The sequence below is a fragment of the Amblyomma mixtum genome, chromosome 5 (genome assembly GCF_055824585.1).
Source record: "Amblyomma mixtum isolate Tamu chromosome 5, ASM5582458v1, whole genome shotgun sequence".
NCBI lineage: Eukaryota > Metazoa > Arthropoda > Arachnida > Ixodida > Ixodidae > Amblyomma > Amblyomma mixtum.
In genome coordinates, this window is record NC_143016.1 from 4,103,536 (window position 1) to 4,126,035 (window position 22,500).

The 22,500-nt window shown below is 45.3% G+C and overlaps 2 protein-coding genes across 3 annotated transcripts in view; one reads left to right on the forward strand and one right to left on the reverse strand.

Annotated features, from left to right (window-relative positions):
• LOC149341178 (uncharacterized) lies at positions 1–5,881 on the forward strand. Its single transcript, XM_089543107.1, has 6 exons — positions 1–348; positions 422–481; positions 654–800; positions 1,072–1,173; positions 3,861–3,959; positions 5,666–5,881. The coding sequence occupies exons 1-6, from the start codon at positions 216–218 to the stop codon at positions 5,797–5,799; spliced, it is 675 nt and encodes a 224-aa protein (XP_089399233.1). The 5' UTR covers positions 1–215; the 3' UTR covers positions 5,800–5,881.
• Nost (Nostrin) overlaps positions 5,878–22,500 on the reverse strand; it is a 22,684-nt gene continuing 6,061 nt past the window's right edge. Inside the window, exons 5-11 of one of the 2 annotated variants that reach the window (XM_089543104.1) lie at positions 16,877–17,366; positions 16,646–16,765; positions 16,481–16,589; positions 14,226–14,314; positions 13,146–13,274; positions 11,272–11,530; positions 5,878–9,068 (exon numbers count right to left, since the gene is read on the reverse strand). In XM_089543104.1, coding sequence (XP_089399230.1) covers positions 8,950–9,068; positions 11,272–11,530; positions 13,146–13,274; positions 14,226–14,314; positions 16,481–16,589; positions 16,646–16,765; positions 16,877–17,366 — 1,315 coding nt within the window. In that variant the 3' untranslated portion in view covers positions 5,878–8,949. Of the gene's footprint in view, positions 9,069–10,477; positions 10,742–11,271; positions 11,531–13,145; positions 13,275–14,225; positions 14,315–16,480; positions 16,590–16,645; positions 16,766–16,876; positions 17,367–22,500 lie in introns of those variants that run through there. The other variant, XM_089543105.1, reaches the window with a different exon arrangement.

Genomic DNA, 22,500 nt, shown 5'->3' on the forward strand with positions numbered 1-22,500 from the left:
TGTCGGCGCCCTACTAACTAACGGTACTAAAGTGGTTACAGGCGCTAAAGTCCATCAATGAACTAACGAATAACAGCGAATAACGGCGCCGCACTGGTGCCCTTGGTACCACGGCATCCGGCACCCATGACGACAGTGCCACCGCGTGGCGGCGTGGCTGTAACGGCTGTAACCTTCATGCTTCCAACCGCCAAAACCAAAACACGCTCTTGTGCATGCTCTTGTGTTCTTGCGAGACCATAATGGTTGTCAATGAAAGACCTGCCAAAATACTTGTGCAATTTGTGCCCAAGACAAGAGAGATTGCTCAGCAGTTTAAAGCTGAGTTGCTGCAACTCCAGTTGTTGGGTAAAGCAGTCTCTTTGGATGTGAATTCTGGATTTCACGACAATTAAGACTGCTTTATGCTTACTTTCCACAGTAGGTAAACTTCTCAAGGATGCCGAGATTCGTTCGCTTGACAGGCGGAAGTTCAGCGAAGGTATGTTGCAACTGTATCGAATAGAACGACTTGTTTTAATGGCGCGTATTTCAAGAAATATCGCTGTCATGTCTTAGACAGCATTAAAACTGGTAAAATTGACGAAAGAACTTTCTTGCTACGCTTTGTTGGAGCACGCGTGCCAATGGCTTGCTTTTGCGTTGCTGCGCAGGGCTTGAAGATGGACTTCGAAACATTGCAGCGCTTTCGCAGCGCGAGGAGGCGCTCACTGAACGGTACAAGGCTGACCAGGAGCGGGCGGCTGCCCTCGCCGACGTCACAAGCCGGAAGCGAGAGCGTCTGGAACTCCACACACTGAGCAAGTCTGCCTGTCAATTGTGTAGAATTGAAATCTGCTCTGATTAGTTGGCAGCGCCATGCCTTTGCCGTTTCCTACGCATATCGTGATTTGTGTGTTATTCCCCGTTATACAGTGGCAGTACCGTGGCAACTCCATATGATTGCATCATGCCCTTTTTTCACTTGCTACTAATGCAAAAGAATCAAGTTTCAGCGTCGATGCTCTGCAACGTCGAAAACTGCAAAAGAAAAGTTCTTCGTGCTCTTGAGTATTTTATTCCTTTATGCAGACTTGCAACTTTACACCCAGCTACAAATGGTACCAGCAGACTTGAAGCAGTCCCTGGACTTGTTAGCCAAATGGGCTGGATTGCAACTCATACCAGTACCTGGTGAGACATCAACTTGGCATGTGCATGCGTGCTTGGAGGTCTTAACTGTGTGGCTAATGCAGGTAACCTAACCACCTACTAGAATGTTCCTATGCGAACACGTGTCCTTTGAAGTTCATTGTGTTGCGCTGAGATTTGGTGGAAGGCAGCAATGGATGTTCTTGATGAAGGGTGCTGGGGGTATGTGTACTGCATGCAAGTTTGCCGTCATGTTCTGAAGCATGTACTTTTAACTTAACTGCTGCACCACCTGTAATGAATCTCACATGCTTGCATTGCTGTGCTTCAGTTGTCGCTGATGGTGCACAGCTTACATTCCTGTGTTGCCGATTGCTAGCAAGGCTGCTTGTGGCTGTGCTCTCTGCCCAGCACAGTTGTGCACAGTAATAAGGGTGTGGCTTAACTTGCTTGGGTTATCCACAGACTTGCCATTACCTACAATGAAGCTGTGGTTGCTCACTTACTCAGGGTTCACATACTTAACCATACAGTGCTTGAACACATCTTGCCCATTTACGTGTCTTCTATAACACATTGCTAAAATTGAATTGACAGATATAACACATTGCTAAAATTGAATTGACAGTGCATTTTGGTAAACCCTCGCTACAAAAGGTGGCTCTGAGGTGGCATTCAAAAAGCATCTGCATGGTTAAGATCTTTAAAAGGGGGGATACTGTGGGAAGTGTTAGTTGCTGTCTGAGGTGCTTGTGTCGAGGCAAGCAATCAGGTATGCATCGTGCCTGGTATAGCAGTGCCAGGTGTGCATGAGACTTTTAGTGAGCGTATTCAGCTTGGGGCGTAGCTGGGGCGATTGGTGTACTTTATCCACAGCATACACAAGTGCTAATTGGGGAGGTTGGCACCAATGACAGTACTTCCTATTTCAGCTGATTGAACTTCCAAGCCAAGAACACACATGGAGTATTAGCAAAGTACAATTGCATTTGAAGGAGAGAAAAAGTTGTGGGGACGCTTAATCACCTTAAGAATGGAATGTGACAGCAGTAGACGCAACACTCCTGCTACAGTTTGTATGTCCTTGTCGAGTCATTCACCCCATGCATAACACTCATAAGTCATGAGCTGAGTGAGTTCGCTGAGAACCTTTTCCAGTCTGCATGTCTCATCCTTTTCTGGTGACGCATCTGCCCTCTTGTTTTTCAGTTTTTAATTTTCGCACCATGGTGGGCTGGTGGCAAATAAATTAAATTTAACTGCATTGATTTAATCGCCCCCTGTCATGATGGGCAGGTTGTGATGACTTCACAAGTTCATGTGACCTCTCTCAACCATTCGGCGACTTTTGTGATGGACGCAAGATGCGAAGTCTAAAGGTGTCGAATTAGACAATGTGATGACAAACCCCTAGAGAACCCTAACTCAACTCTAGATGGAATGCTCACACAGATGTCGCCAAAGCGAATGATTTTCACAGCTTCAATAATTGCTCAAATATCATGATCAGGGTTTTGGGCAATCGCTTTTACTATAACTGCACCCTCGGAACCTTTACTTAAGGCAGTATTCATTCTAGACAATGTACTTTCAGTCCAATCCACATATTTATTCTATGCTTGATAACGTGTCTTTTCATATTGTCGTATATTATCTTCATAGTATTATCACTAAGACTTGTTAGTGCTTTCGAAGTGTTTATATGTGTCTTGGCTTTGGTGCTCTCTGTGGTGCTCCCTGTTCTATTATCCTGTCTTTTGAGCTTTCTGCATTACCGCTGAAGGCACTGTAACAATTTTTATGTTACTGGTGGCACTTGTCAATATCACACACTGCCCTTTAAAGGGAGAAATCAGTGGAAACAAGTAGCTATACTACACTGATTGATTACCCTTTGGGAACATTAACAGCATTTTTATTTTTTTATTTTTCTCTGGGTGAAGTAGCCTACAATGCTTAGAAGATCGAAAATGAAAGTCTCTATTTCCCCACTCATTTACACCGTCCACAAATATTTACCAACAGATGGCATCGCCACACTGATTGCCATGATGCCCTGTGTATCATCCTTCATGCTAATGGTGCCGTCACTGTTCGCTAAAGAGTACAAAGTACCCCCCCCCCCCCCCCCCCCCCCCCCCCCCCCCGAGAGCTTGTGCCTGGCCGGCACTTCTGAAGCTGCTGCTCACAAACGCAGGCCAACCTGGCGTTATGCAGAGTGTCACTCGTTCCGCATTCCATCTTCCAAGAGAACTCGTTGCTCCGCTTTCCTGCTTCGGTGGCACTTCCAAGCAGAATGGTGTTGGCAGTGGAAGCATTGAGCCAGTCATGGCCAGTCGACAGTCCACTTGGTCAGGCACAGTTGCTGGAATTCTGTTGGGGCATTGCTATGGGCTTCACTTTTATATAGTATTCTGGCTTATTGAAGCTCTTTCTTGGTAAAAGTGGAATACTATTTGTAACCCTGGGACACTAATCTCTCGCTCTAGCTGGGTTTAGTATTCATGTTTAATGTTGGCCTAACAAAGATATTTGTTTGATCACACACCAGTAGCATGCAGGGTGGTATACTGTATATTACATACAGTTTCTGAGGCAGTATATGCCACAGCTTACAACAGAGGAAAAAATAAAAAAAAAAGCTTCACTCATAGCCCTGTGCACCTGTATAAAAATGACTGCTTGATTTTAGCACATGTACAAATGCCCATCCGTGTCGCTATTTGCAGGCCGTGGCTACAGGCTCTGCCTGACCCTGCTGGACCGACAGCGGCCACATCGGTGCTGCAGCCTTCTGCTGGGACATGACAGTGAAGGCAACTATGAAGGCACGTGAAGGTGGTCACATTCTAGTTTGGATTCAGGGGACATGATATCATCAATGGAAACTCACACCTGTTTCGTACCTACAGATTAAGTTTTTTTGTTTTTTTTTAGAGTCCAGTAAAACTCATCTGCAGTGATCACCGGCGATCAGTGCACCAGCATCCCCACACTCTGCCCGTCGGAAAAAGACTAGCATCTCTTGTGCTAGTTGTATTGAATGCTCTACATTTTTTAGAAGTGCTGTACCTCGTGGTGTGGCTGTGAAATTTGTGAAGTGGTGCGGGTCAGTAGTCATCGAGTACTTTGAAGAGGCAACAAACGAAATGTTTACACTTATTCAAGAGGTTGGTAATTCAGAGTGTTGCTCACTACAACCTTTGAAAGTTTGTACGCGTGGTTCAGGCTGTCGCCATTCTGTTCGAAAAGGGTTGCCTGATAACTTAGACTTAACTGAACTCGCATTCACTGTCAGAAAAACGGTGCCTGCGAAGTGAGTATCAAAGACTGACTAGCAGGCGAAGGCATGGGTTAAATGGCAACCTCAGAACCAGTCACTACTGTAAGTGGACGAGCGATGATGTCGCAGCGAGTCATCACAAACGTTGTTGTGATCACCCTCGTTTTAAAAAACGACTCACCTTCTGGCTTTTATACAAATGCTCCATCGTACTGCGTGTAATATTTGTACACAAAAGAGTAATGGTGTAAAGCAACATGCAAGGCTGGACAGAAAGGTGGGAACCCATATATGCACAGTGCATCTACGAGCCTGTTGCTTACAGCGTGTGCCAGCATGGTACAGCATGTTTGTTACTCACGTAATGAATCCACCCCCCACTTTTGTCACTGAGGATTTACTCTTCTTTTTTTTAAGCGTTCATTTTTTTTACCACATTCCTCAGTATTGTACTGCATGCAGCGTGGACCTCAGTGCGCCAAGATGCTGTGTGCCCTTGACAGTGCCGGGGGCGGAGGCTTCCTCGGTGCGCTGTTGCGTGCCCCTGCGACAGTGTGTGCTTACAAAGTCGGTGAGCGCTCGGCTCGAGCGTGGGAGAGGAGTGTAGCACTTTTAACCAGAAAGCTGTGCACTGAAATGCTTTGGAGGAAGCACAGCTTTCAGGCCTCCAACGATATGGCGAGCTCAAGGTTGGGTGCGAAAATGCCTAACCCCTCTCACACCACAGCTAGTGCTTAAACATGTGCATTACACACCCATAGCCATCCTAAAAATGTTTTAACCTCACGTAAAAATGCGCACCTGACCTTCAGGGCTAGTGTTTAGCACGTTTGCTGTACGTCAGCGCGATTGCCCGGTGCTTTTGACCATCACGAAATTGTTGGATCGCGCAGTGATGCAGCAAACACCTTTCAAAGTGAATGATGCTAAACACATGACACGAACTCGGTTGACTGTGTGTTTTTGTTGATAAATGGATGGATGGACAGGCGGACCTAAGGTATGAAATTTCGACTCTCACAAACAAAATCTGTCCCCGTGTAATAAACCCTCCCCCAAATTGGTGTCAACTTTTGAGAGGAAACGGGTGCATTATGCGAATAAATACAGTATTATTGTCATCAACTCTGTCACAGTGTGCAAATTTACGTTTGTGCACCTGCAATACACTGCCGCACTTAGTCAAGTGCAGGCCACAGTTGCGTTATTTACGTGCTCTCTGAACATAATTGCGCGTGTGGTCCATTGCAGCCTCCGAGTGTGAGCCTGCCCTCGACAGCCTGGATGGGCTTCTCGCGGAACTGAGGCAGACTCGCAACTTGAGCCGCTTTGTGAAACTCCTGCGGCAGCAGTTCAGGAGCCTGCTGCTGGCAGGGACCGGATGAGCAGCACATGTGCTTCCCCCCTGCAATCCCCTGGTGCAACGGAGTGCACGTCCAGCCGACTCAGAGATAAACAGCCAGTGACTCTGTCTTGTTTTATTTGCAAAGCAAGCATACTGAAACAGCTCCTAGGTGCAAGAAGTGTGGCGCTGCTGTCAGCTCAGAAACAAGGTATCACAAGAGACGTGCATGTACATGATTGCCAAGGCAGTAAAATGCAGTTCTGGAACTTCGCTGTGCAACAGCAGGAAGACACACACCAAGAGGAGGCATGCCTCCTTGGAACTCTACTGTGAAGATGGAATTCCATAGACCACATTTAAGGGGGATGCACAGGTGAAAACCTGACTCACCAGTGCAGTTTGAAATTTTCAGGGTTGATGTATGTGAGAGCTATTAGGTTTTGCTACTCTCATGCAGTTTTAAATAAGTTATAAATCAATGAATGGGGAAGTGAAATTATGTAGCAAGGAAAACTACTGTTCTGAAATTACAAGACATCATCTACTCTGCACGTCATAGACAAGTCTCAGGAGGCCCCTAGTATTCCATTTGAAGAAAATATTTGCCAATTTTCGGTAATGAAATGTAAAATTGGTCCCCTTGAAAGACATACTTTGCCTTCAGTGGTCAAAAATGGCCAAAACTGTAAAATTGAGTCCACAGTTGATACAATGATTAACCTTCAAGTTAAGCTGTACTGACTAACGCAGGACACCCTATGTTCTCTGTAGAAGAGCGGACATACAGTGGAAGGCACAAAATACACTTGCAATGACAGTGCACACCTGTGACCAGTTTCTGTAGAGGTCAAAGCATGGTTTTAAAAGCTGTGGTCACTGGCAGTTTCCCGAGAGAGATGCCACCAGGGTTTGAATATTCCAGCGATCAGATTACAGTTTGAAGACAGGTCCTTGAATAGCTGAGGAATTTTTTTTTTTTTTTTGGTTTCCAATGCAAATACTCTGATCAGGCACTCATTGCACTAGGAACTCATCAAAATTTCAAATCGGGACCTCGTGTAGCCTACACTGCAAAGTTTTAATGCGGAGTGTCTTTTCCACAGGCAGCACAGCAAATATAGATCTCAAAATGATATAAACACATTTTCAGCATTAAATGCAGGCAAAACTGCCATCCAAAGTTGCAGTCTTGCAAAACTCATTTACAGAGTCATTAATGACTATGACATAGCTGCAATGACCAACCCTGGCCAGTTGCAAAGGTGACTCTCACATGTTTCTCCAGTGCGTGTCACAATGAGCAACATATTCAGAGTGTTCATATCTGAAGGCACTCTTAGTAGGGAAGCTAAAGTCCACCAAAATGGTATCCGGCTACAGTGCCCTGTGATGCAAACACTACAGCCAGTGTCGGATCCCAATGGCTGTTGCTGCACTTTCGCTTGTGATGGGAATTTAACAAAAACGCAATCGCGCAATTTACACAGCACAGTGAGCTGTGTTATACTCAATTACTTAGCCTCCCGACACAAGGAACATCCTGGTCTATTTATGTTCATCTTATTATTGGCTTACAGTGTCTGGATGCTATTAGACAACCCAATATTCCAGGCATAACTGTAATGCAGCTCAGGGGTGGATCCAGGAGCTCACTTTGAAAGGGGGGGGGGGGGGACCTGACGTTCCTGCAACCAAGTGCTTATGCTTTGCTCATGTGCTTCTGTTGTTTTTCTTTCAATTATTGAGTTCATTATTATTATATAGCTGCCAGCTTTTTGTCACAGAAACCATACAGATAAATATGTATCCCATCAGTATTACGCGGCATATCTTTAATTGGACTGAATATTCATATAAAATTATATAAGATACCTAAACAGAATATAAAAATGTCAAAATAGTTCTTGATCACCATATAAACTAACTGTTCTGTCTTAAAGTTCTTGCAGCATTATTTTTTTATCTGTAAGTTATATCATGATGAACTTTATATCGCTGAATTGATATAAACTTTGTGTAGAATGCAGCATAAAATTTCGTCGGTTCTAGTTCCTTTCATTTTTCTAACATAAAGACCATTGAAGTTAGTGCAATATTTTTGTGCATGCCAAGTTTGGCAAATTTTAGAAAAAAAATAAATAAATCTTAGAAATTAAAAAGAACAGCTATAAGCATCCTGAAAACTTTCAGACACCTTGTCATGATATATATTTTAATTTGTTTAATAACAGCAGTGCAACTATGCATAAGTGCAGATGTTTCAGTCTTCGAGATCAAATTTTTTTGAACGTGCATTGATATTGTTTTCTACACAAAAACAAATTGTTATTCTTTAATCATAGTCTTCAAGTAATAGCATGAATCTGCTCTGTGAAACCACCCAATGTACCTGCAAGAAAATCTACCAGATCAATCCAACACTCCTTTAGCCAAAGCCTTTTCTAAATCCAGGAACGACCAAAGCTCTGCATCGACCCAGTAATCAATGTACATTAAAAAACCCCAGGCGGTCGAAATTTCCGGAGCCCTTCACTACAGCATCCCCATAGCCTAAGTCGCTTTGGGACGTTAAACCCTAAAAACCATAAACCTATAATTCAGAATTAATTGTTAAAAATCGCTGCTCGCAGTAGCTCGGAACTGATTAGGGCGACATGCCCCACCACGCGTCCCCTTCCCCGATGACGTCCAAATCAGAGCTTTGGTTTCATCCATCGCTTGAACTGACCTTTTAATTAAAAACGCCTCCTGCTCCAGGGTTTCTAGTATTGCAGCAATAATATTCCAACATGCCTCATTTAAATTAGATGGGCCAGAGCTATAAGCTTGCTGTCAGAAAACATTAAGGTGCCATCAGTAACTGGGAGATGATCATTATGGAAGTGAAGATTATGCAATGGTCAAGTTGAGAAAACAGCACTTGGTGTCACGCCTGCTACTTGCTCAGTTCTGGTCCCGGAAGCTAAAGACCTTTTGACACATGGACCAGGGGAGCTGAAAAAATTGCATAGAACACACGATACTCCTCTATCAACCTCAATCTGCACTACTATTGCTCCAACAACGTGGGGAAAAAAAAAAAAAAACTTGTTCATCATGCGAACCGTAACACACTGTGCGCACTGCACAGCTATCACAAAATGACCAACTGCAGTGATGAGCGCGACTGGCTGTGCACAAGGAGAGATGTCTATCCAGGCTCAGGGCCCAGCTCTTGGACGTAGCTGGCAGGGAAGACACCCCAGTGGCCATCTTTCTCTCCGTGCCACCAGCCCTCCTCAGCGCGGCTGTGCACAGTCACCAGGTCACCTGCACACATTTCATCAGCCAGTATCACTGTGTGAATCATCGGAGACAGACCACTGGGCAAAAAGTGCTCAGTTGTGGGTGGAACCCCAGACAGACATCATTTTGTCACACAGGCTAAATGTAGAGGTGCTGTGCAGACCACATAGATGCATGTAAACAAAAGTTCTGAAACTCAATATTAAACACCAGGTACTGCTCAGAGGAGAATGTGAAAGCCAGTATATTTTTGAAGCACCACGGTGCGTGAGGTGATGATGCCAGCAATTAAAGTGTGGAAGTGCTGAATTTTCTCAACGTTGACCAACTAAGCAGGGATTTTTACGCAGTTTTTCAGCAGTTTGCTAAAATGCCCACAACATGTTCTTTTTTAAAGTAGTAGTTCCCTCCAAGCTAAAGAGCCCAAAGTGCCCCATTTATTTTTTTCCAGTCCTAGGACCTTAGTGCAATTCAAGGCATTCTTTGTTTACAAATTTTTACATTTCAAACTCTCGCCGCCGCGGTGGCTCAGCGGTTATGGTGCTCGGCTGCTGACCCAAAAGACGTGGGTTCGATCCCGGCCGCGGCGGTTGAATTTCTTTGAAGGAGAAATTCGAGGCCCGTGTACTGTGCGATGTCAGTGCACGTTAAAGAACCCCAGGTGGTCGAAATTTCCGGAGCCCTCCACTACGGCGTCTCTCATAGCCTTAGTCACTTTGGGACGTTAAACCCCATAAACCAAACCAAACCAAACCAAACCAAACATTTCAAACTTCTTGTGTAAAACTTTCTTGTCACTCTCAATATGTCAACAAACACAGCATCGCAAAAATTCAAAAGCAAGTTTTGTGCTTAATGAAAAAAAAATTCTAAGGCCAACTTGACCTGCAAGAATGCAGTGAATGTTGAACCAGCCTTCTGCAAAATTAACTGTGCAGCCTTTCTGCAAAAAATAAGTATCAGAAAACAATTTCCTGGAGATATAAGAGTGAAATTTTGCGACAGTAGTCATAAAATTATATTTAGTATGCTCAAACAATTTCATGAAAATACATCAAGATATATATATACATATATATGCAGACAAGGAAAGGGGAATGAGGGGCTCGTTATAAATATGACAGAAGCCAACAGCCACAGAAACCAAGGGGCACAGGGGATTTTTAATTTATTTATTTTGTGGTGTTGATCAATTTATATTACTGAATATGTTATCGCTTAAAGCTAATTGATTAGAAAAGCAGAAGAAAAAACAACCACATGCCGCCGGTGGGATCCGATATATATATATATATATGTTCTGAAAGCTGCATCCCCTTTAAAATGGAGAGAATGAGAACAAAAGCATTCAAGCACAAGTGCTGTTGGAAGCATGCTTCTTTTCTGATCTGACCTAGAGTGTTCTCGGACATCTTCAAACTTCAAGCTGTGCGTCATGTTACACCATTTGCTGAAAGATGCCCCAAAGATTTAAGGAAGTGAGAGCAGGGGAGTGCAGCAACTTCCTCCTTTGCTTTTGGCTGTCTGAGGTGGGCAAAAAAAACAAAACAACAACATAAAAATGGTTGGTGGCACAATCCATTTCCATAGCACCGCACCTCCCCTTTCCGTGATCTTTGCAGGTCAAGGAAATGAAGTTAGGTGTCAAACTGCTGACATGGAGTTCCATTTCCCATGGATATCTTTTCTTCATTTGTCTGGTCAATGACAACAATTTCTTGCAATAATGTATGAGACACATGCAGAACAGCGCCTTTAGACATGACACGGTGGCGAAACCGAACTGTAATAGACAATAATTTGACACTTTCTCAGCACTGCATGCCACATACACTTTTTTCCCCAACATATTCTGTTTAGAGAAATATGTCAGAGTGCTGCTTACCCATTGTGCGGTCACAGTTGCTGTGGGGATGGCAAAACATGGTAAGTGGGTTCGCTTGTCAATAAGTACCGTTATACAACTACAGCGGGCGAGAGCCCTAAACTAGTACATTCAGGAGCAACTTGATCTCTTTATTCGGTATGCTAAAGTCACACTATGTTACTTAACATCTAATACATGCGATGTGTGCTCAAGGTTCAGTAAACAAGCTGAAAAAGGCCAGCAAGAAATGTCCGCCCCCATTTGGTAACGTGCTCACATTCTCACAAAGAGATGCCAAGAAACAAAATCAACACCTGGGAGCTGCAACAGATTAGCAGGTGAGGTGCAGGAGAAGCACACCTGAGCAGAGGCTGAGTTCGTCGTCCATGGAGGCCTGATAGTCGTACAGGGCTCTGCACCGTGAGGGCAGCACATTGGCATAGGTCTGCTCTTCCTCCTCCTCCTCTTCCTCGTGCTGCTGTTCAGATTCCGTGGAGCAGGCAACAGGGGCTTCAGTTCCCCCATCCGCTGCACCACGGTCCCACGCCTCAGTGTCCTCGACGCTGGACGAACGCCGCTGGAGCCAGGGCGGGATCTTGAGCACTGTCTGTGCCAGGCCCTGAGTAGCGGCAGAATACGGGTCAGCATCTGCTCTGCCTGTCAGTCATTGAGGCTGGCAGCCACATCATCACACTCAGCCATGGCCGGGCTAGAGGGGTGACGCGCGCGCTCTTCCTTACGGCCTGCGCGCCCGGCGAGGGAACAATAGGGTGGATTCTTGACGGCTCGTTGCTCCGCTCGCCACGTGGGGCGCTGCGACCCAACCCTACCCCTTCTCAGTAGACGCCTTGCCTCCGGCCAAAAAGAACGGATGGACAGGGTTCATCGCACGTGTTTTGTAAATGCCGCAAACATTCATCGGGCACTAATGCACGTATTCACTGCTGCCACGTTCTACCAAGTAAGTATAGTGGTTTTGGGACTTAATTTGTATGATTTTCTGGACCCATTGCTGCAAAAAATATGATCCTCTGTATGCACTGTTGCAAGGCCAAGACAGGAGCGGGCTATGCTACCCAAAGCCAGAGTTTCTTGCACTTTTAAACAATGTAGTGAATTTTTGAGCGCGCGGCAAAGGACTTGCCAAGAACAAATACGCTTGAAGTTCTTCAACTACTCATCGAGCCCCGGCTTGAACGCGCGTCGGTACTAAGCTGTACAGAGTGTGTTGATGACAGCCACGCAAAGCGATCAGCGACTTTAATTGCCAAAAAATTCATGTGAATACTGCTCATCAACAACGCAAACAAAATCACCGACGCACAAGATAAGCCCGCCAAATATGTGCACAAGCCGTCCAGGAAGCTCATCAGACTATGACCTTGACACATATGAACTCGGGATCTCTGACAAAAAATATCCCACTACGAACTGCTTGTTTACGCAGTAATGCCTCTTATGAGTGATTATATTTAATCGAAGTTTGTACCAGAATTTGCAGAAATCAATGTTTGAAATAGAGCAGACATTGCTCAATAAAAAGTATACTGAAGAGTAATTCACATCATTTGCGTTGAAGTGTTTCTTCCAAATTTTCATCATTCGGAGCTTCTGAAAGATAATTTAATGCTTTTCGGCCGTATGAATTCCGGGACAAGGGGCGAGGGAATCACCCATTCTCAGGAGGCCCATGTTAAAGGGAATGTAAGCCAGCGCAAAGAGATATCACCTGTTTTGCGGTCTCCACAAACGCGGGAGCTGGCTGGTTCAGTCAGCCGAACTGGGCAGGGTAGGGTTGGCTAACAGCGCCACGAACTGGCGGCGGTGAAAGGTGAGAACTAGCCCCGAAGCGCAGGCCGTAAGAAAGAGCGCGCGCGTCACGCCTCTAGCCCGGCCATGACTCAGCAAAGCTGTTATTCTATCAACTCAAACTGACAGCTTGCATGTAAATGCTGGCAGTTGTGCAGCTTCTCACTGTCTATGGTGCAAACTCAGAACAATGGGCTAAGCAGTTCAGGCTGCATGCAGCATGGACAACTGTAATGTGGATGACAACATCACTCCCACAACTGGACAGGGCTGGCAAGGTCTGGGAGATGGCTCCAAAAGTCCAAATGGCAACAAGTGCACACGGGAGGCAAGAGGGGGCGGGGGGGGGGGGACAGGGAAACAATGCTTGAAAATGGCTGGAGTAGGAAAGAGACATTGTGGGCAACTGAGTGAATGTCACTTGCCTGTCGGTCCCTGCGCTGCTCCAGATGTGGAGCCAGCGGGTGTGGGGGCCGTGGCTGGCCCTCCAGGCCTGCAAGGCAGCACTGCACCTTGTGGCGGGAGGCCTCCAGAAAGGCTAGGCTTTGCCGCAGCTGCACACGGACACAGCAGTCAGCCCCCCATTCCCGCTCTCCACTCTACCATGTCGATGGCAAATTGAAACAAGGAAGGAAGAGCAGCCTCTCTCTCTCTCCAAGATAAATGGCGCTGCCGCAGCATTTCACCTCGAGGATGTGCTTGGGGAGGTACCCCACTTAATTTCTTTCCCACAGTTTGCCCACAAGTTTCCCTCACAGAAACTGTGTGTGCCTGGCCAGTCAGACACTGCTGGGATCGAAAAGAAAGCACTTTCGTGTGTGATGGGGGCCAAGGCTAAAAGCTTCCACTTCATGTGAACGTTGGTCGTACATGGTGGCCAACAGGCATCTTCATGCATGCATCCAAATGTAATGAAGAATAACATGCAAATTTCGGCATAATAACAACTTCACCTTTCAAGACAAGAGTTCCTCCAAACTAATTTTTTTGGCCACTCGCTCCCTCAGGCAGGAGAATAGAAGGGTGACTGGAAGGGAGCGACATGGCAGCATCTCCATCTTGCCACACCCCGCCTACTTCGTCCAAAAACAGCCTTGTAGTATTTGGCGGGTCAATTGCAGTACCCTCACGACTGACGTCAAGAAGGCAAATGTAGCTTCAAGGCAGGATTCGAATGAAAGACTGCACTGGTGCTCATCGCTAGGTGCAGGAATGGGAATTTTTAAAAGTTATTTGTAAATTATCAGCTCACTCTTGAGGACCTGTATGCGCCATGCACACTCAATGGCCTTTACTCTACATAATGCACACATTTGACAGCTACTTTCAAAACTGCTTTATAGGCCCTTCAAGTAAGAGTTACGCTTGGTCACAAGAGAAAATTAACAGAGTGGGTAAGCCAGGAATTTTGCAGCTTTAGTCCAATGTGTTAAGGAAAATCCTTCAAGGTGGTTTCATGTAAAGCTTTTACATTTTCTGTCTGACTCTACAACAATTGCACAAACCTGCTGGAGCTTCTCCTGTACCCGCAGCTGTGCCTCTTCATCACCAAAACGAGGGCTCTCTCTGAAAGCCTGGGCCAAGGACTCCACACCTTCACAATAAAGAAAGCAGACAATGCTCCGTTTGGAATACAGCTCACTCAGCCTTGCCACCACCACATATTTTCACGCACGTAATGGCCAAGTTCAGCCCATAAGCCAAGGTTGGGAGTGAAAAATTTTAAATTATAAACACTAAATTTTGATAGTATATTCCTTCTTTGTAATGATGCGCAAGACAGTAAACACTCATGAACATATAAAAATTCACCTATGGGGATAAATAATAAATAAATGAATTGCTTCTCTCACGTTGTTTTCACCAGCCAAACAGTGGCATCACATGATGCCAAAGGTCAGTTCAGGCCATATGTGGCATACAGAAAGAGTAATATTATTGCTGCTTCTATGCCTGTTGCTATTGTGGCTATCGGAACAGACTGACTTGAGAGTTTTAGTTCTTTAATATGATGAAGCAGCAATTAAACTGCAGTTTTTGTCCCGAAACCAACAACACATTAGGTAAGAAATAGAATTATAACCTCTTAACTATCGCCTGTATGAAGGTCCACCCCAGCACGTAATGAAATTTTCGCACCAAAGATTGGGAGGGAGGGGCTTCAGCCTGCCTGGTCCGACAAGCTTAGTTCACCTGGTAGCCACTTAGAGGTGTGCACAGTAGGTGGACAGTTTTTTTCGTGCCTATGCTTAGCGACCGGGTTTCTCCATTTTCGATCACGACAGACAGCGATGCCGCACCACTAATTGGATGAGTTTTTTAATATTTTTTTATTTAAGCGTGATTAGATATACATGATTATAAGCAGAATATAACCACTTTTTTTTTCCCGGTGTGGCTGGATTTTTGAACCATCACCTAGGAATTTCAGCATTAGGCACAACTTATTTTTCTCCTCATTGCTTTTTTTTTTTTTTGTATAAGAACTCGGCATTTATTTGCAGTCGGAAGATCTGTTGCGCAAGTGACAATGGGAATAAACTGTGGTGAACACACAGTGGTTTTCGCTTTTCTTTTTGTTTGTTTCTCTGCATTACATTAAAGGCCCAAGTCAAAATCAACACACAAATTTCATACATGTAGGATAGTGATCACAAGGAAAATGATTAAAGGTGCACTGAAGAGGAATCTGAACTCGTATTTTACCGCTGGAACTTGATCTACATGTTCTGAGAGTTCTTAGAACTTCGAATTATTGCCCTGTGTGGCCAATTTCCTTAATTTAAATCCGATTAAACGTCCTGGCTCCCGCCTTTTTTTTTTTAATTCCCCACGGACGGCAGGAGGAGTCAACCAACCTTTCAACCAGTCCCGTGGCGGCTTGCACTCTGCCATCGGCTGAGTGATACGTAGTGATTGGTGAAAGCAAAGAGTCCACATGTATTTTTATTTCCGTGGGCCTAATTTGCAGCTATGTAGTCTCTGACTGGATCTATTTGTTCACGGAAACCTAAAAAACAAAATAAAAGCGAAAGCAAAGCTGCCACGCAACTGCCTGAAAGGCACACCATGCGTTGGCTGACTCCTCCCATCGTCTGTGGGGAAGTAAAGAAAAAGCCGGGAGCTGGACGTTAATCCGATTTAATTAGGGAAATCGGCCATACAGGGCAATAATTCGAAGTTTCTAAGAATGCTGGAACGTGTAGATCGAGTTCCCGCAGCAAAAAGACGAGTTCAGATTCCTCTTCAGTGCACCTTTAAGGTGAACAGGGTTTGTACTCTACACCTTCTACATGATGAAGAGTTCTGGTACTTGTACATGAGGTGTAGATTGTTTACTGATTGTTCCTGCCTGAAGCCTTCTGAGCATCATGCTGGTGAGGCAACGAACACACAGCAGTGTCCTTCAAACATTGCAAAGTAGGGAAGCCATGCGGCGCCTGTCTAGACCTTAGTTAGCTGGGTGTGGGTGTTGCATAGCCTAAGCCCTAATAGAGCTCAATCATTACTCTAGTCAGTATCTTCAGCAGATGAGCTCAGGGGTTTAGAGAAAGTTTTCAGACTTATGAGACCCAGAATCAGAAGATGGGCCTACCGGGTACAGAACATAAGCTCCACAGCAATTCCTGTGTGAAATATGTAGCACTTAGCCATTTGAGAAAAAAGGAATTGCTTCATGCGGCTACTGATAAGGAGGGGAGACAGCCAGAAATAAGTGAAAGCCTACATGGAGACACGTGAGCGAGAACGCGGCACAGACCTTGCTTTCCCCGCCGCTCCGTGTCCAGGTCCTTCTGCAGCAGCTGCAACAGCCTTTCCAGGGCCTCCTTACGCCTCTGGGGCTGCATGGGGCTCGACAGGTCTTCTGCCTGCATGGTGTTGACTAGTGCATATGGCACACAGAAAGCAGGCTGCCGTAACTTACATAGAAATCGGGCAGGAGCTGCTCGGGGACATTCGGAGCCGTGCCCCTGAGATGCACGGCTTCTTCAATGTCTTGCTTGGCATCCACCTGTGCCGTCTGTGCCTGGACACAATCAGCGCACTGCAGAGAACAGCACCACAAACTGTTGGTCAAGTAGGTAAGTGAACAAAGGAAAGATGAGGCACAGAGGTGACTGTAGCGGTGTCTCACAAACAGAGGGCAAAGCAGTACCTGCTGCACCTGAGGGGCCATGTGTGCCAGGTGCTGGGCATACCGTGCCAGGGCCGCATGCAGGGCCTCAAGGCGCTCCTGCTCGAGTGCCTGCAGCCAGCCAGCTGTCTGGAAGAGCAGCGTCTCCCACTCCTGGCGGGCCTGTTCAGCTGACACACACGCCCCGTAGTACTCGCCCTCGGCCTTGGCCAGCGCAGCCTCCGCCTTGCGCCGCTTGCTTTCCAGCTTGGCATGCGCATCCCGCTCAGCGAGCAGCCGCATGCCACCGCGCTGCGAGCGGGGCTCCAGCGCACGGCCCTGGGCGTGCTCGTTGGTCCGTGCGCACTGGTGGGCATGCCGCTTGCTGCGCTCCTGGAGGGCCCGGCGCTCACGCACTGCACGCGCTCTCCGCTCCACAGCCGCCTCCAGGGCCTTGCGCCGCCCGGCCTGTGCCTCGTGCGATACCCGCAGGGGACCACACACACCCTCCGACAGGCCGCGTGACAGGCCCCTGCATGTGCATCACCTCTCCCATTGATGGCCAACAGCCATAGCCATGTTTGTTTCTTTTGTCCAGTGTGTATCGTTTCGTGTTTCGAGAAGTCATGAACCAACCTGCCCACCAGTCAATTCTTCTGACCAACAGAAGGCAGCTCCAGCACTGTCATGCACATCAAGCAAACACTTCCTCTGCTTATTGGACTGGCATGTGCTCTTGGACACCAATTCGGTGTCCAGCCTCTTTTTCCGTGTCTTTACTATGTGGAAAAGCAAGGTGTATAGTATCCCTTAAGTACCTTAGAAGCTAATCCAAGATCAAAGTTGTCACTCAACTTCACATTCTTGAGGGTGCCTACAATCTCTGTGCTGAGCGAGTGGATGCAGCAGTTTTTGGTTGCAGAGTAATACACGAACAGCAACCATTCACGCTGGCTGTTCATAGCCATTGCTGGCAAATGCAACAGGAGGTGTAGCCACGCACACAGCCCCACCAGACTATTGTGCCAAATGCTATAGAACCGAACTTGTCTTGTTTGCCATCCAATTTTGTTGGTTCAAGACTATGTAAGAGCATGATGCAAGCTGAAAATTAAAGCTGGCCAGCCTAGCTGTTTCACTGCCAACAACAAAAATGTATAAATATGCTTGTACCAATGCTAGCGTGCTTGTACCAATGCTATACTCCGTTTCATACATAGCAGTCAACGCTGCCAAAGGTACAAAAGTAGTCCGCTGCAAAAAACAAGCGAAATGTATCCGTCCGCCTCGCATCGTGGCTTAGTGGTACGAAGCGCGCGCCTGTCTGTTCATTTTATAAGGGGCCAAGGTTCAACTCCGGGCTTGGCTGGTTTTCTTTATTTACTTTTTTTCTTAAAAGATTCATTAGGTAGAAACTCGAAACTGTCAAACTCTAATACATACTTTGAAAAACACAGTGCTGTTTACTTGTTTCGATGGGAAAAGGCAGTGTAGTGTACGGCATACATACGATGTAACTTGAGTCGGATGGCGTTGAGTGCAAAGCTGTCATATTTAACACTGCGAGAGCTAGATATTGTCACCTTGCTAGGTCGTTTTTGCGGTGATCTTATTCCAGTAGAGAGACCTTCTTTCTTGAACCTCGCAACTGTCCGAGGGCTCACCCCGGTCATCTCGCCCACAGTTTCGAGAACTTCACGCACAGTCTTCTCCGGGAAGCGCTTCCTTACGATAGAGTAAATGTTGACAATCACCTGCTTGCAGTCTTTCGAAATTTTCGGAGACTCCAGCTTGGAGAATAGGCGAGCAGGAGATGTTTTTGAAGCGGCAGTGGGCGAAGAAAACAAGCGAGTAGGAGATAGCGGTGCCATTTTCGCAGGCTCAGAAACCGAAAGACGAAAGCAGACGACATCACCGGCTGGCCTAGCTGCGAAAACCTGATACAGTTAGTTAGTTATATGGGGTTTTATGGCGCATAAGCAACTATGGCTATCATGCGCCAAACACAAGGTTAGATGATGTTATGTTAAGTGTATAGAAGTTACATTATATTAAACTTAAAACATTGGCTTTCTTTAGAAACTTAAAAACAAGTGAAAACTCGACGAGTGTTTGCTCGCCTAAAAGCAATGCGGGATGAAATGGAATGTGTTCATTGTAAAATACCGTAAAAAACTTTTTTCGAAGTTCTTCGAGATGTGAACAAGAGATTAAAATGTGATTCACTGTGAGCTCCTCTCCACACATTTCACACACAGGTCTGTCTTTTTTTGTTAATAAGAAGTTATGGGTGATGTGTGTGTGGCCTATGCGTAAACGACATAAAATTACTTCGATAAAACGTTCTTTATGACGGCATGATTTCCATTCTTTCAAAATAGGCTTTACAGTATGCAGCTTGTTGTTTCTTTCATTCTCCCAAGAAGCTTGCCATTTGGCTCTTAGTTTGCTATGCACTAACTTCATGTAATCCCTCGGAGGCAAACCCACATGTTTCACCTCCATGGCTCTGGCTTGTGCAGCACACGTGTCGGCTCTCTCATTATCCCTAATGCCAACATGACTGGGAACCCAGCAGAATTTTATAACATGTTTTTGTGCTGTGACCTTTACTATATTGTGTATGATGCTTCCAATCAGTGGCTCCGTGGCATTTTTGGAGTTTAATGCTGTAAGGACGCTCAATGAATCTGTGTAGATGATGCTCTTTTTGATGTTTTCATTTGTTATTTTCTGTACCGCAACACAAATGGCATAACACTCCGCGGTGAAAACTGTAGCACATGAGGGCAGTCGTACTGCATTTTCATTTTTTCCTTGTATTACTGCGCTTCCTACATGAGCATGAGTTTTTGACCCGTCAGTATAAAATGCAGTGTAATTTCTGTATTTTTCTTGTAGTGCTAGATATTCTTGTATTATATGGTCGTGTGGTGTACAGGTTTTACTGAAGCGTGTTAGTGTGACGTCACACACTGTGGGGAGAGTGTACCACGGTGGTAGCGCTTCGTGTCTTGGCGCAATATTTTTAATTTCGTTTAGTATGTCCAGAGCTTGGCATTTTTCTTCGAAGCGTAAGAGAAACGGCTTAATCGCGTGAGGCTTGTTATTGAAGAGTATTCGGGATGGGCATTTCGTCACAATTGGGTAACAGAGATGTTTGGGCTGAGAAAGGATTTTGAGGATGTATGTACAAGTTAGTGCAGTTCTTCGATCTTCTAAGGAAGGTTCATTCATTTCCACATACAGACTTGCTATTGGTGAGGTTCTGTAAGCACCTGAAGACAACCTTAAACCAAGATTGTGGATTGGATCCAGTCGTTTTATGTAGGATGGTCTTGCTGAGCCATATACGATGGACCCATAGTCTAACTTAGAGCGAACTAGAGAACGATATATATGTAACAGGCATGCCCTATCAGACCCCCAGCGTTTTCTTGACAGTAGTTTCAGTATATTAAGGGCCTGGGAACCTTTTTTCTTTAAGCTATTTATATGTGGCAAGAAAGTGAGCTTTTTATCGAAAGTTACTCCTAGAAATTTATGCTCTTGTTTGACAGGTAATGGGGTCTGGTTTAGGTATAGTGTGGGGTCGGCCTGTAGGCCTCGTCTCAAAGAGAATAGAACCGCTACTGTTTTCTGCGGAGAAAATCTAAATCCGTTTCTATCTGCCCAGGTGGCCAGTTTATTTATTGTTATTTGTATCTGTCGCTCACAGGTAGGTATGCTGGAAGACGTGCATGCTATTTGGAGGTCATCTACGTAAACTGAGTACATTATGGATTTTGGGATTACTTTTCCTATGGAGTTCATTTTGATGACAAATAAGGTCGTGCTGAGGATGCACCCTTGGGGTACACCAGTTTCTTGGAAAAAAGTCTTGGAGAAGGTTGCGCCTAGGCGGACTCTGAACGTGCGATTGGTCAGGAAGTCGCTCAAACAGCTCAGCATCCTGCCGCGGATACCTAGGTCCGCTAGGTCACGGAGGATACCGAACCTCCACGTGGTATCGTAAGCCTTCTCCAGGTCGAAGAAGACCCCGATACAGTGTTGGTTGTGGATGAACGCTTCCCGGACTGTGTTCTCGAAGCGGACAAGGTGATCGGTTGTGGAACATGTCTTTTTAAACCCGCATTGATGTATATCTAAAAGTTGCCGGGACTGAAGTATGAAGGTTAGTCTGATGTTTAGAATGCTTTCGAATGATTTTGCTATGCAGCTAGTGAGTGCTATTGGCCTGTAACTTGTGGGGCTAGTTGGTGGTTTGCCAGGTTTTAGGAAGGGTACTATGATGGCTTCTTTCCATGCATGGGGGATTTCTCCACTCATCCATATTTTATTGAAAAATTTTAGGAGAGCCTCTATGGCAGTCTCAGAGAGGTGAGCAAGCATGGCATAATGTATACTGTCTGGGCCTGGTGCTGTCATTTTACCGGATGTTAGTACTGTGTTTAGTTCGTGTATTGTAATAAGCTGATTGTAGTCTTCATGTATGCATGTTCTGAAGGGAAGTTTTTGTTTTTCTACTATTGTTTTGTGCTTTTGAAATGTGTGTGTGTAGTTGGATGCGCTTGAAACTGTGGAAAAATGCTCCCCCAATATGTTGGCCTGATCTTCTAATGTTGTTTGAGTACCGGGTGTTGTTAGCATTGGAAATGTGAATGGAGTAAAATTTCCAGTGAATTTCCGTACCTGCTCCCACATTTTCTTTGATGATATTGAGCTGTTTATGGAGGATATGTACTGTTGCCATGATGCCCTTTCTGCATTGCGTCTAATGTATCGTGCTTTGGCTCTAGCCCTTTTGAAGGTGAGCAAGTTCCCTGCAGTGGGATATCTGCGAAGGTTGCCCCAAGCCTTGTTTTGCTGCTTTTTAGCCAATGTGCATTCATTTGACCACCAAACTTTATGTGTTTTTCGTGCAATTTGAGACGTTTGTGGGATGGCTTCTATTGCTGCAGATATTAAGCATGTGACAAATTTTTCATTTATTTCTTCTATTGTAAGGGTTTCGGCATATTCTTTTTCTAGAAAACCTGATACAGGAGGAGCCGGAAAAAAACCAGAAAACTAAGGCACTCTGTTTTGAAGAACATAAAAAAAAAGCAATCTTTTTGCAAAATAATACACTTTTATTATTATACTACAATATCGACCAACATTTACTTTAATTTTAAGTTCGTTACTATTTTCACTTTCGACGCACTGCATTACGATGCGGACGAGGAGAGCGAACAGGTGCCGCAGCCTTCGCTGCGTTGACTGCTATGTATGAAACGGAGTATAGTGTCCTCGTTCCTTGCATCGCCTGGAGCTCGTGATTTACTCTACAGTGGGCACTAAGGTTGGCTCATCACTGCCATTGCGAGTTGCCAGACATGCTGGTTTAAACAACTGGGGGACATGTGCAAACCAAGTACCTCAGTGATCAGAAAGGTTGTTCATGATGTGCATGGGGGCCAAAGTCAGACACACTGAGTTACTGGGTAAATTCTGAAAGGCCGAAATTTTTTAAATTACTGGAATTTCAAATAAACTGGCACCGAATAATTAAGGCTTTATTTAGCATTAAATTCATCCTCAACCTTCTATTTCTCACATCTCATTGTAAAGCCACTTGTCATTTTCAGTTTCACAAAAGTATTTTACCATGGTTCACTGTGTGA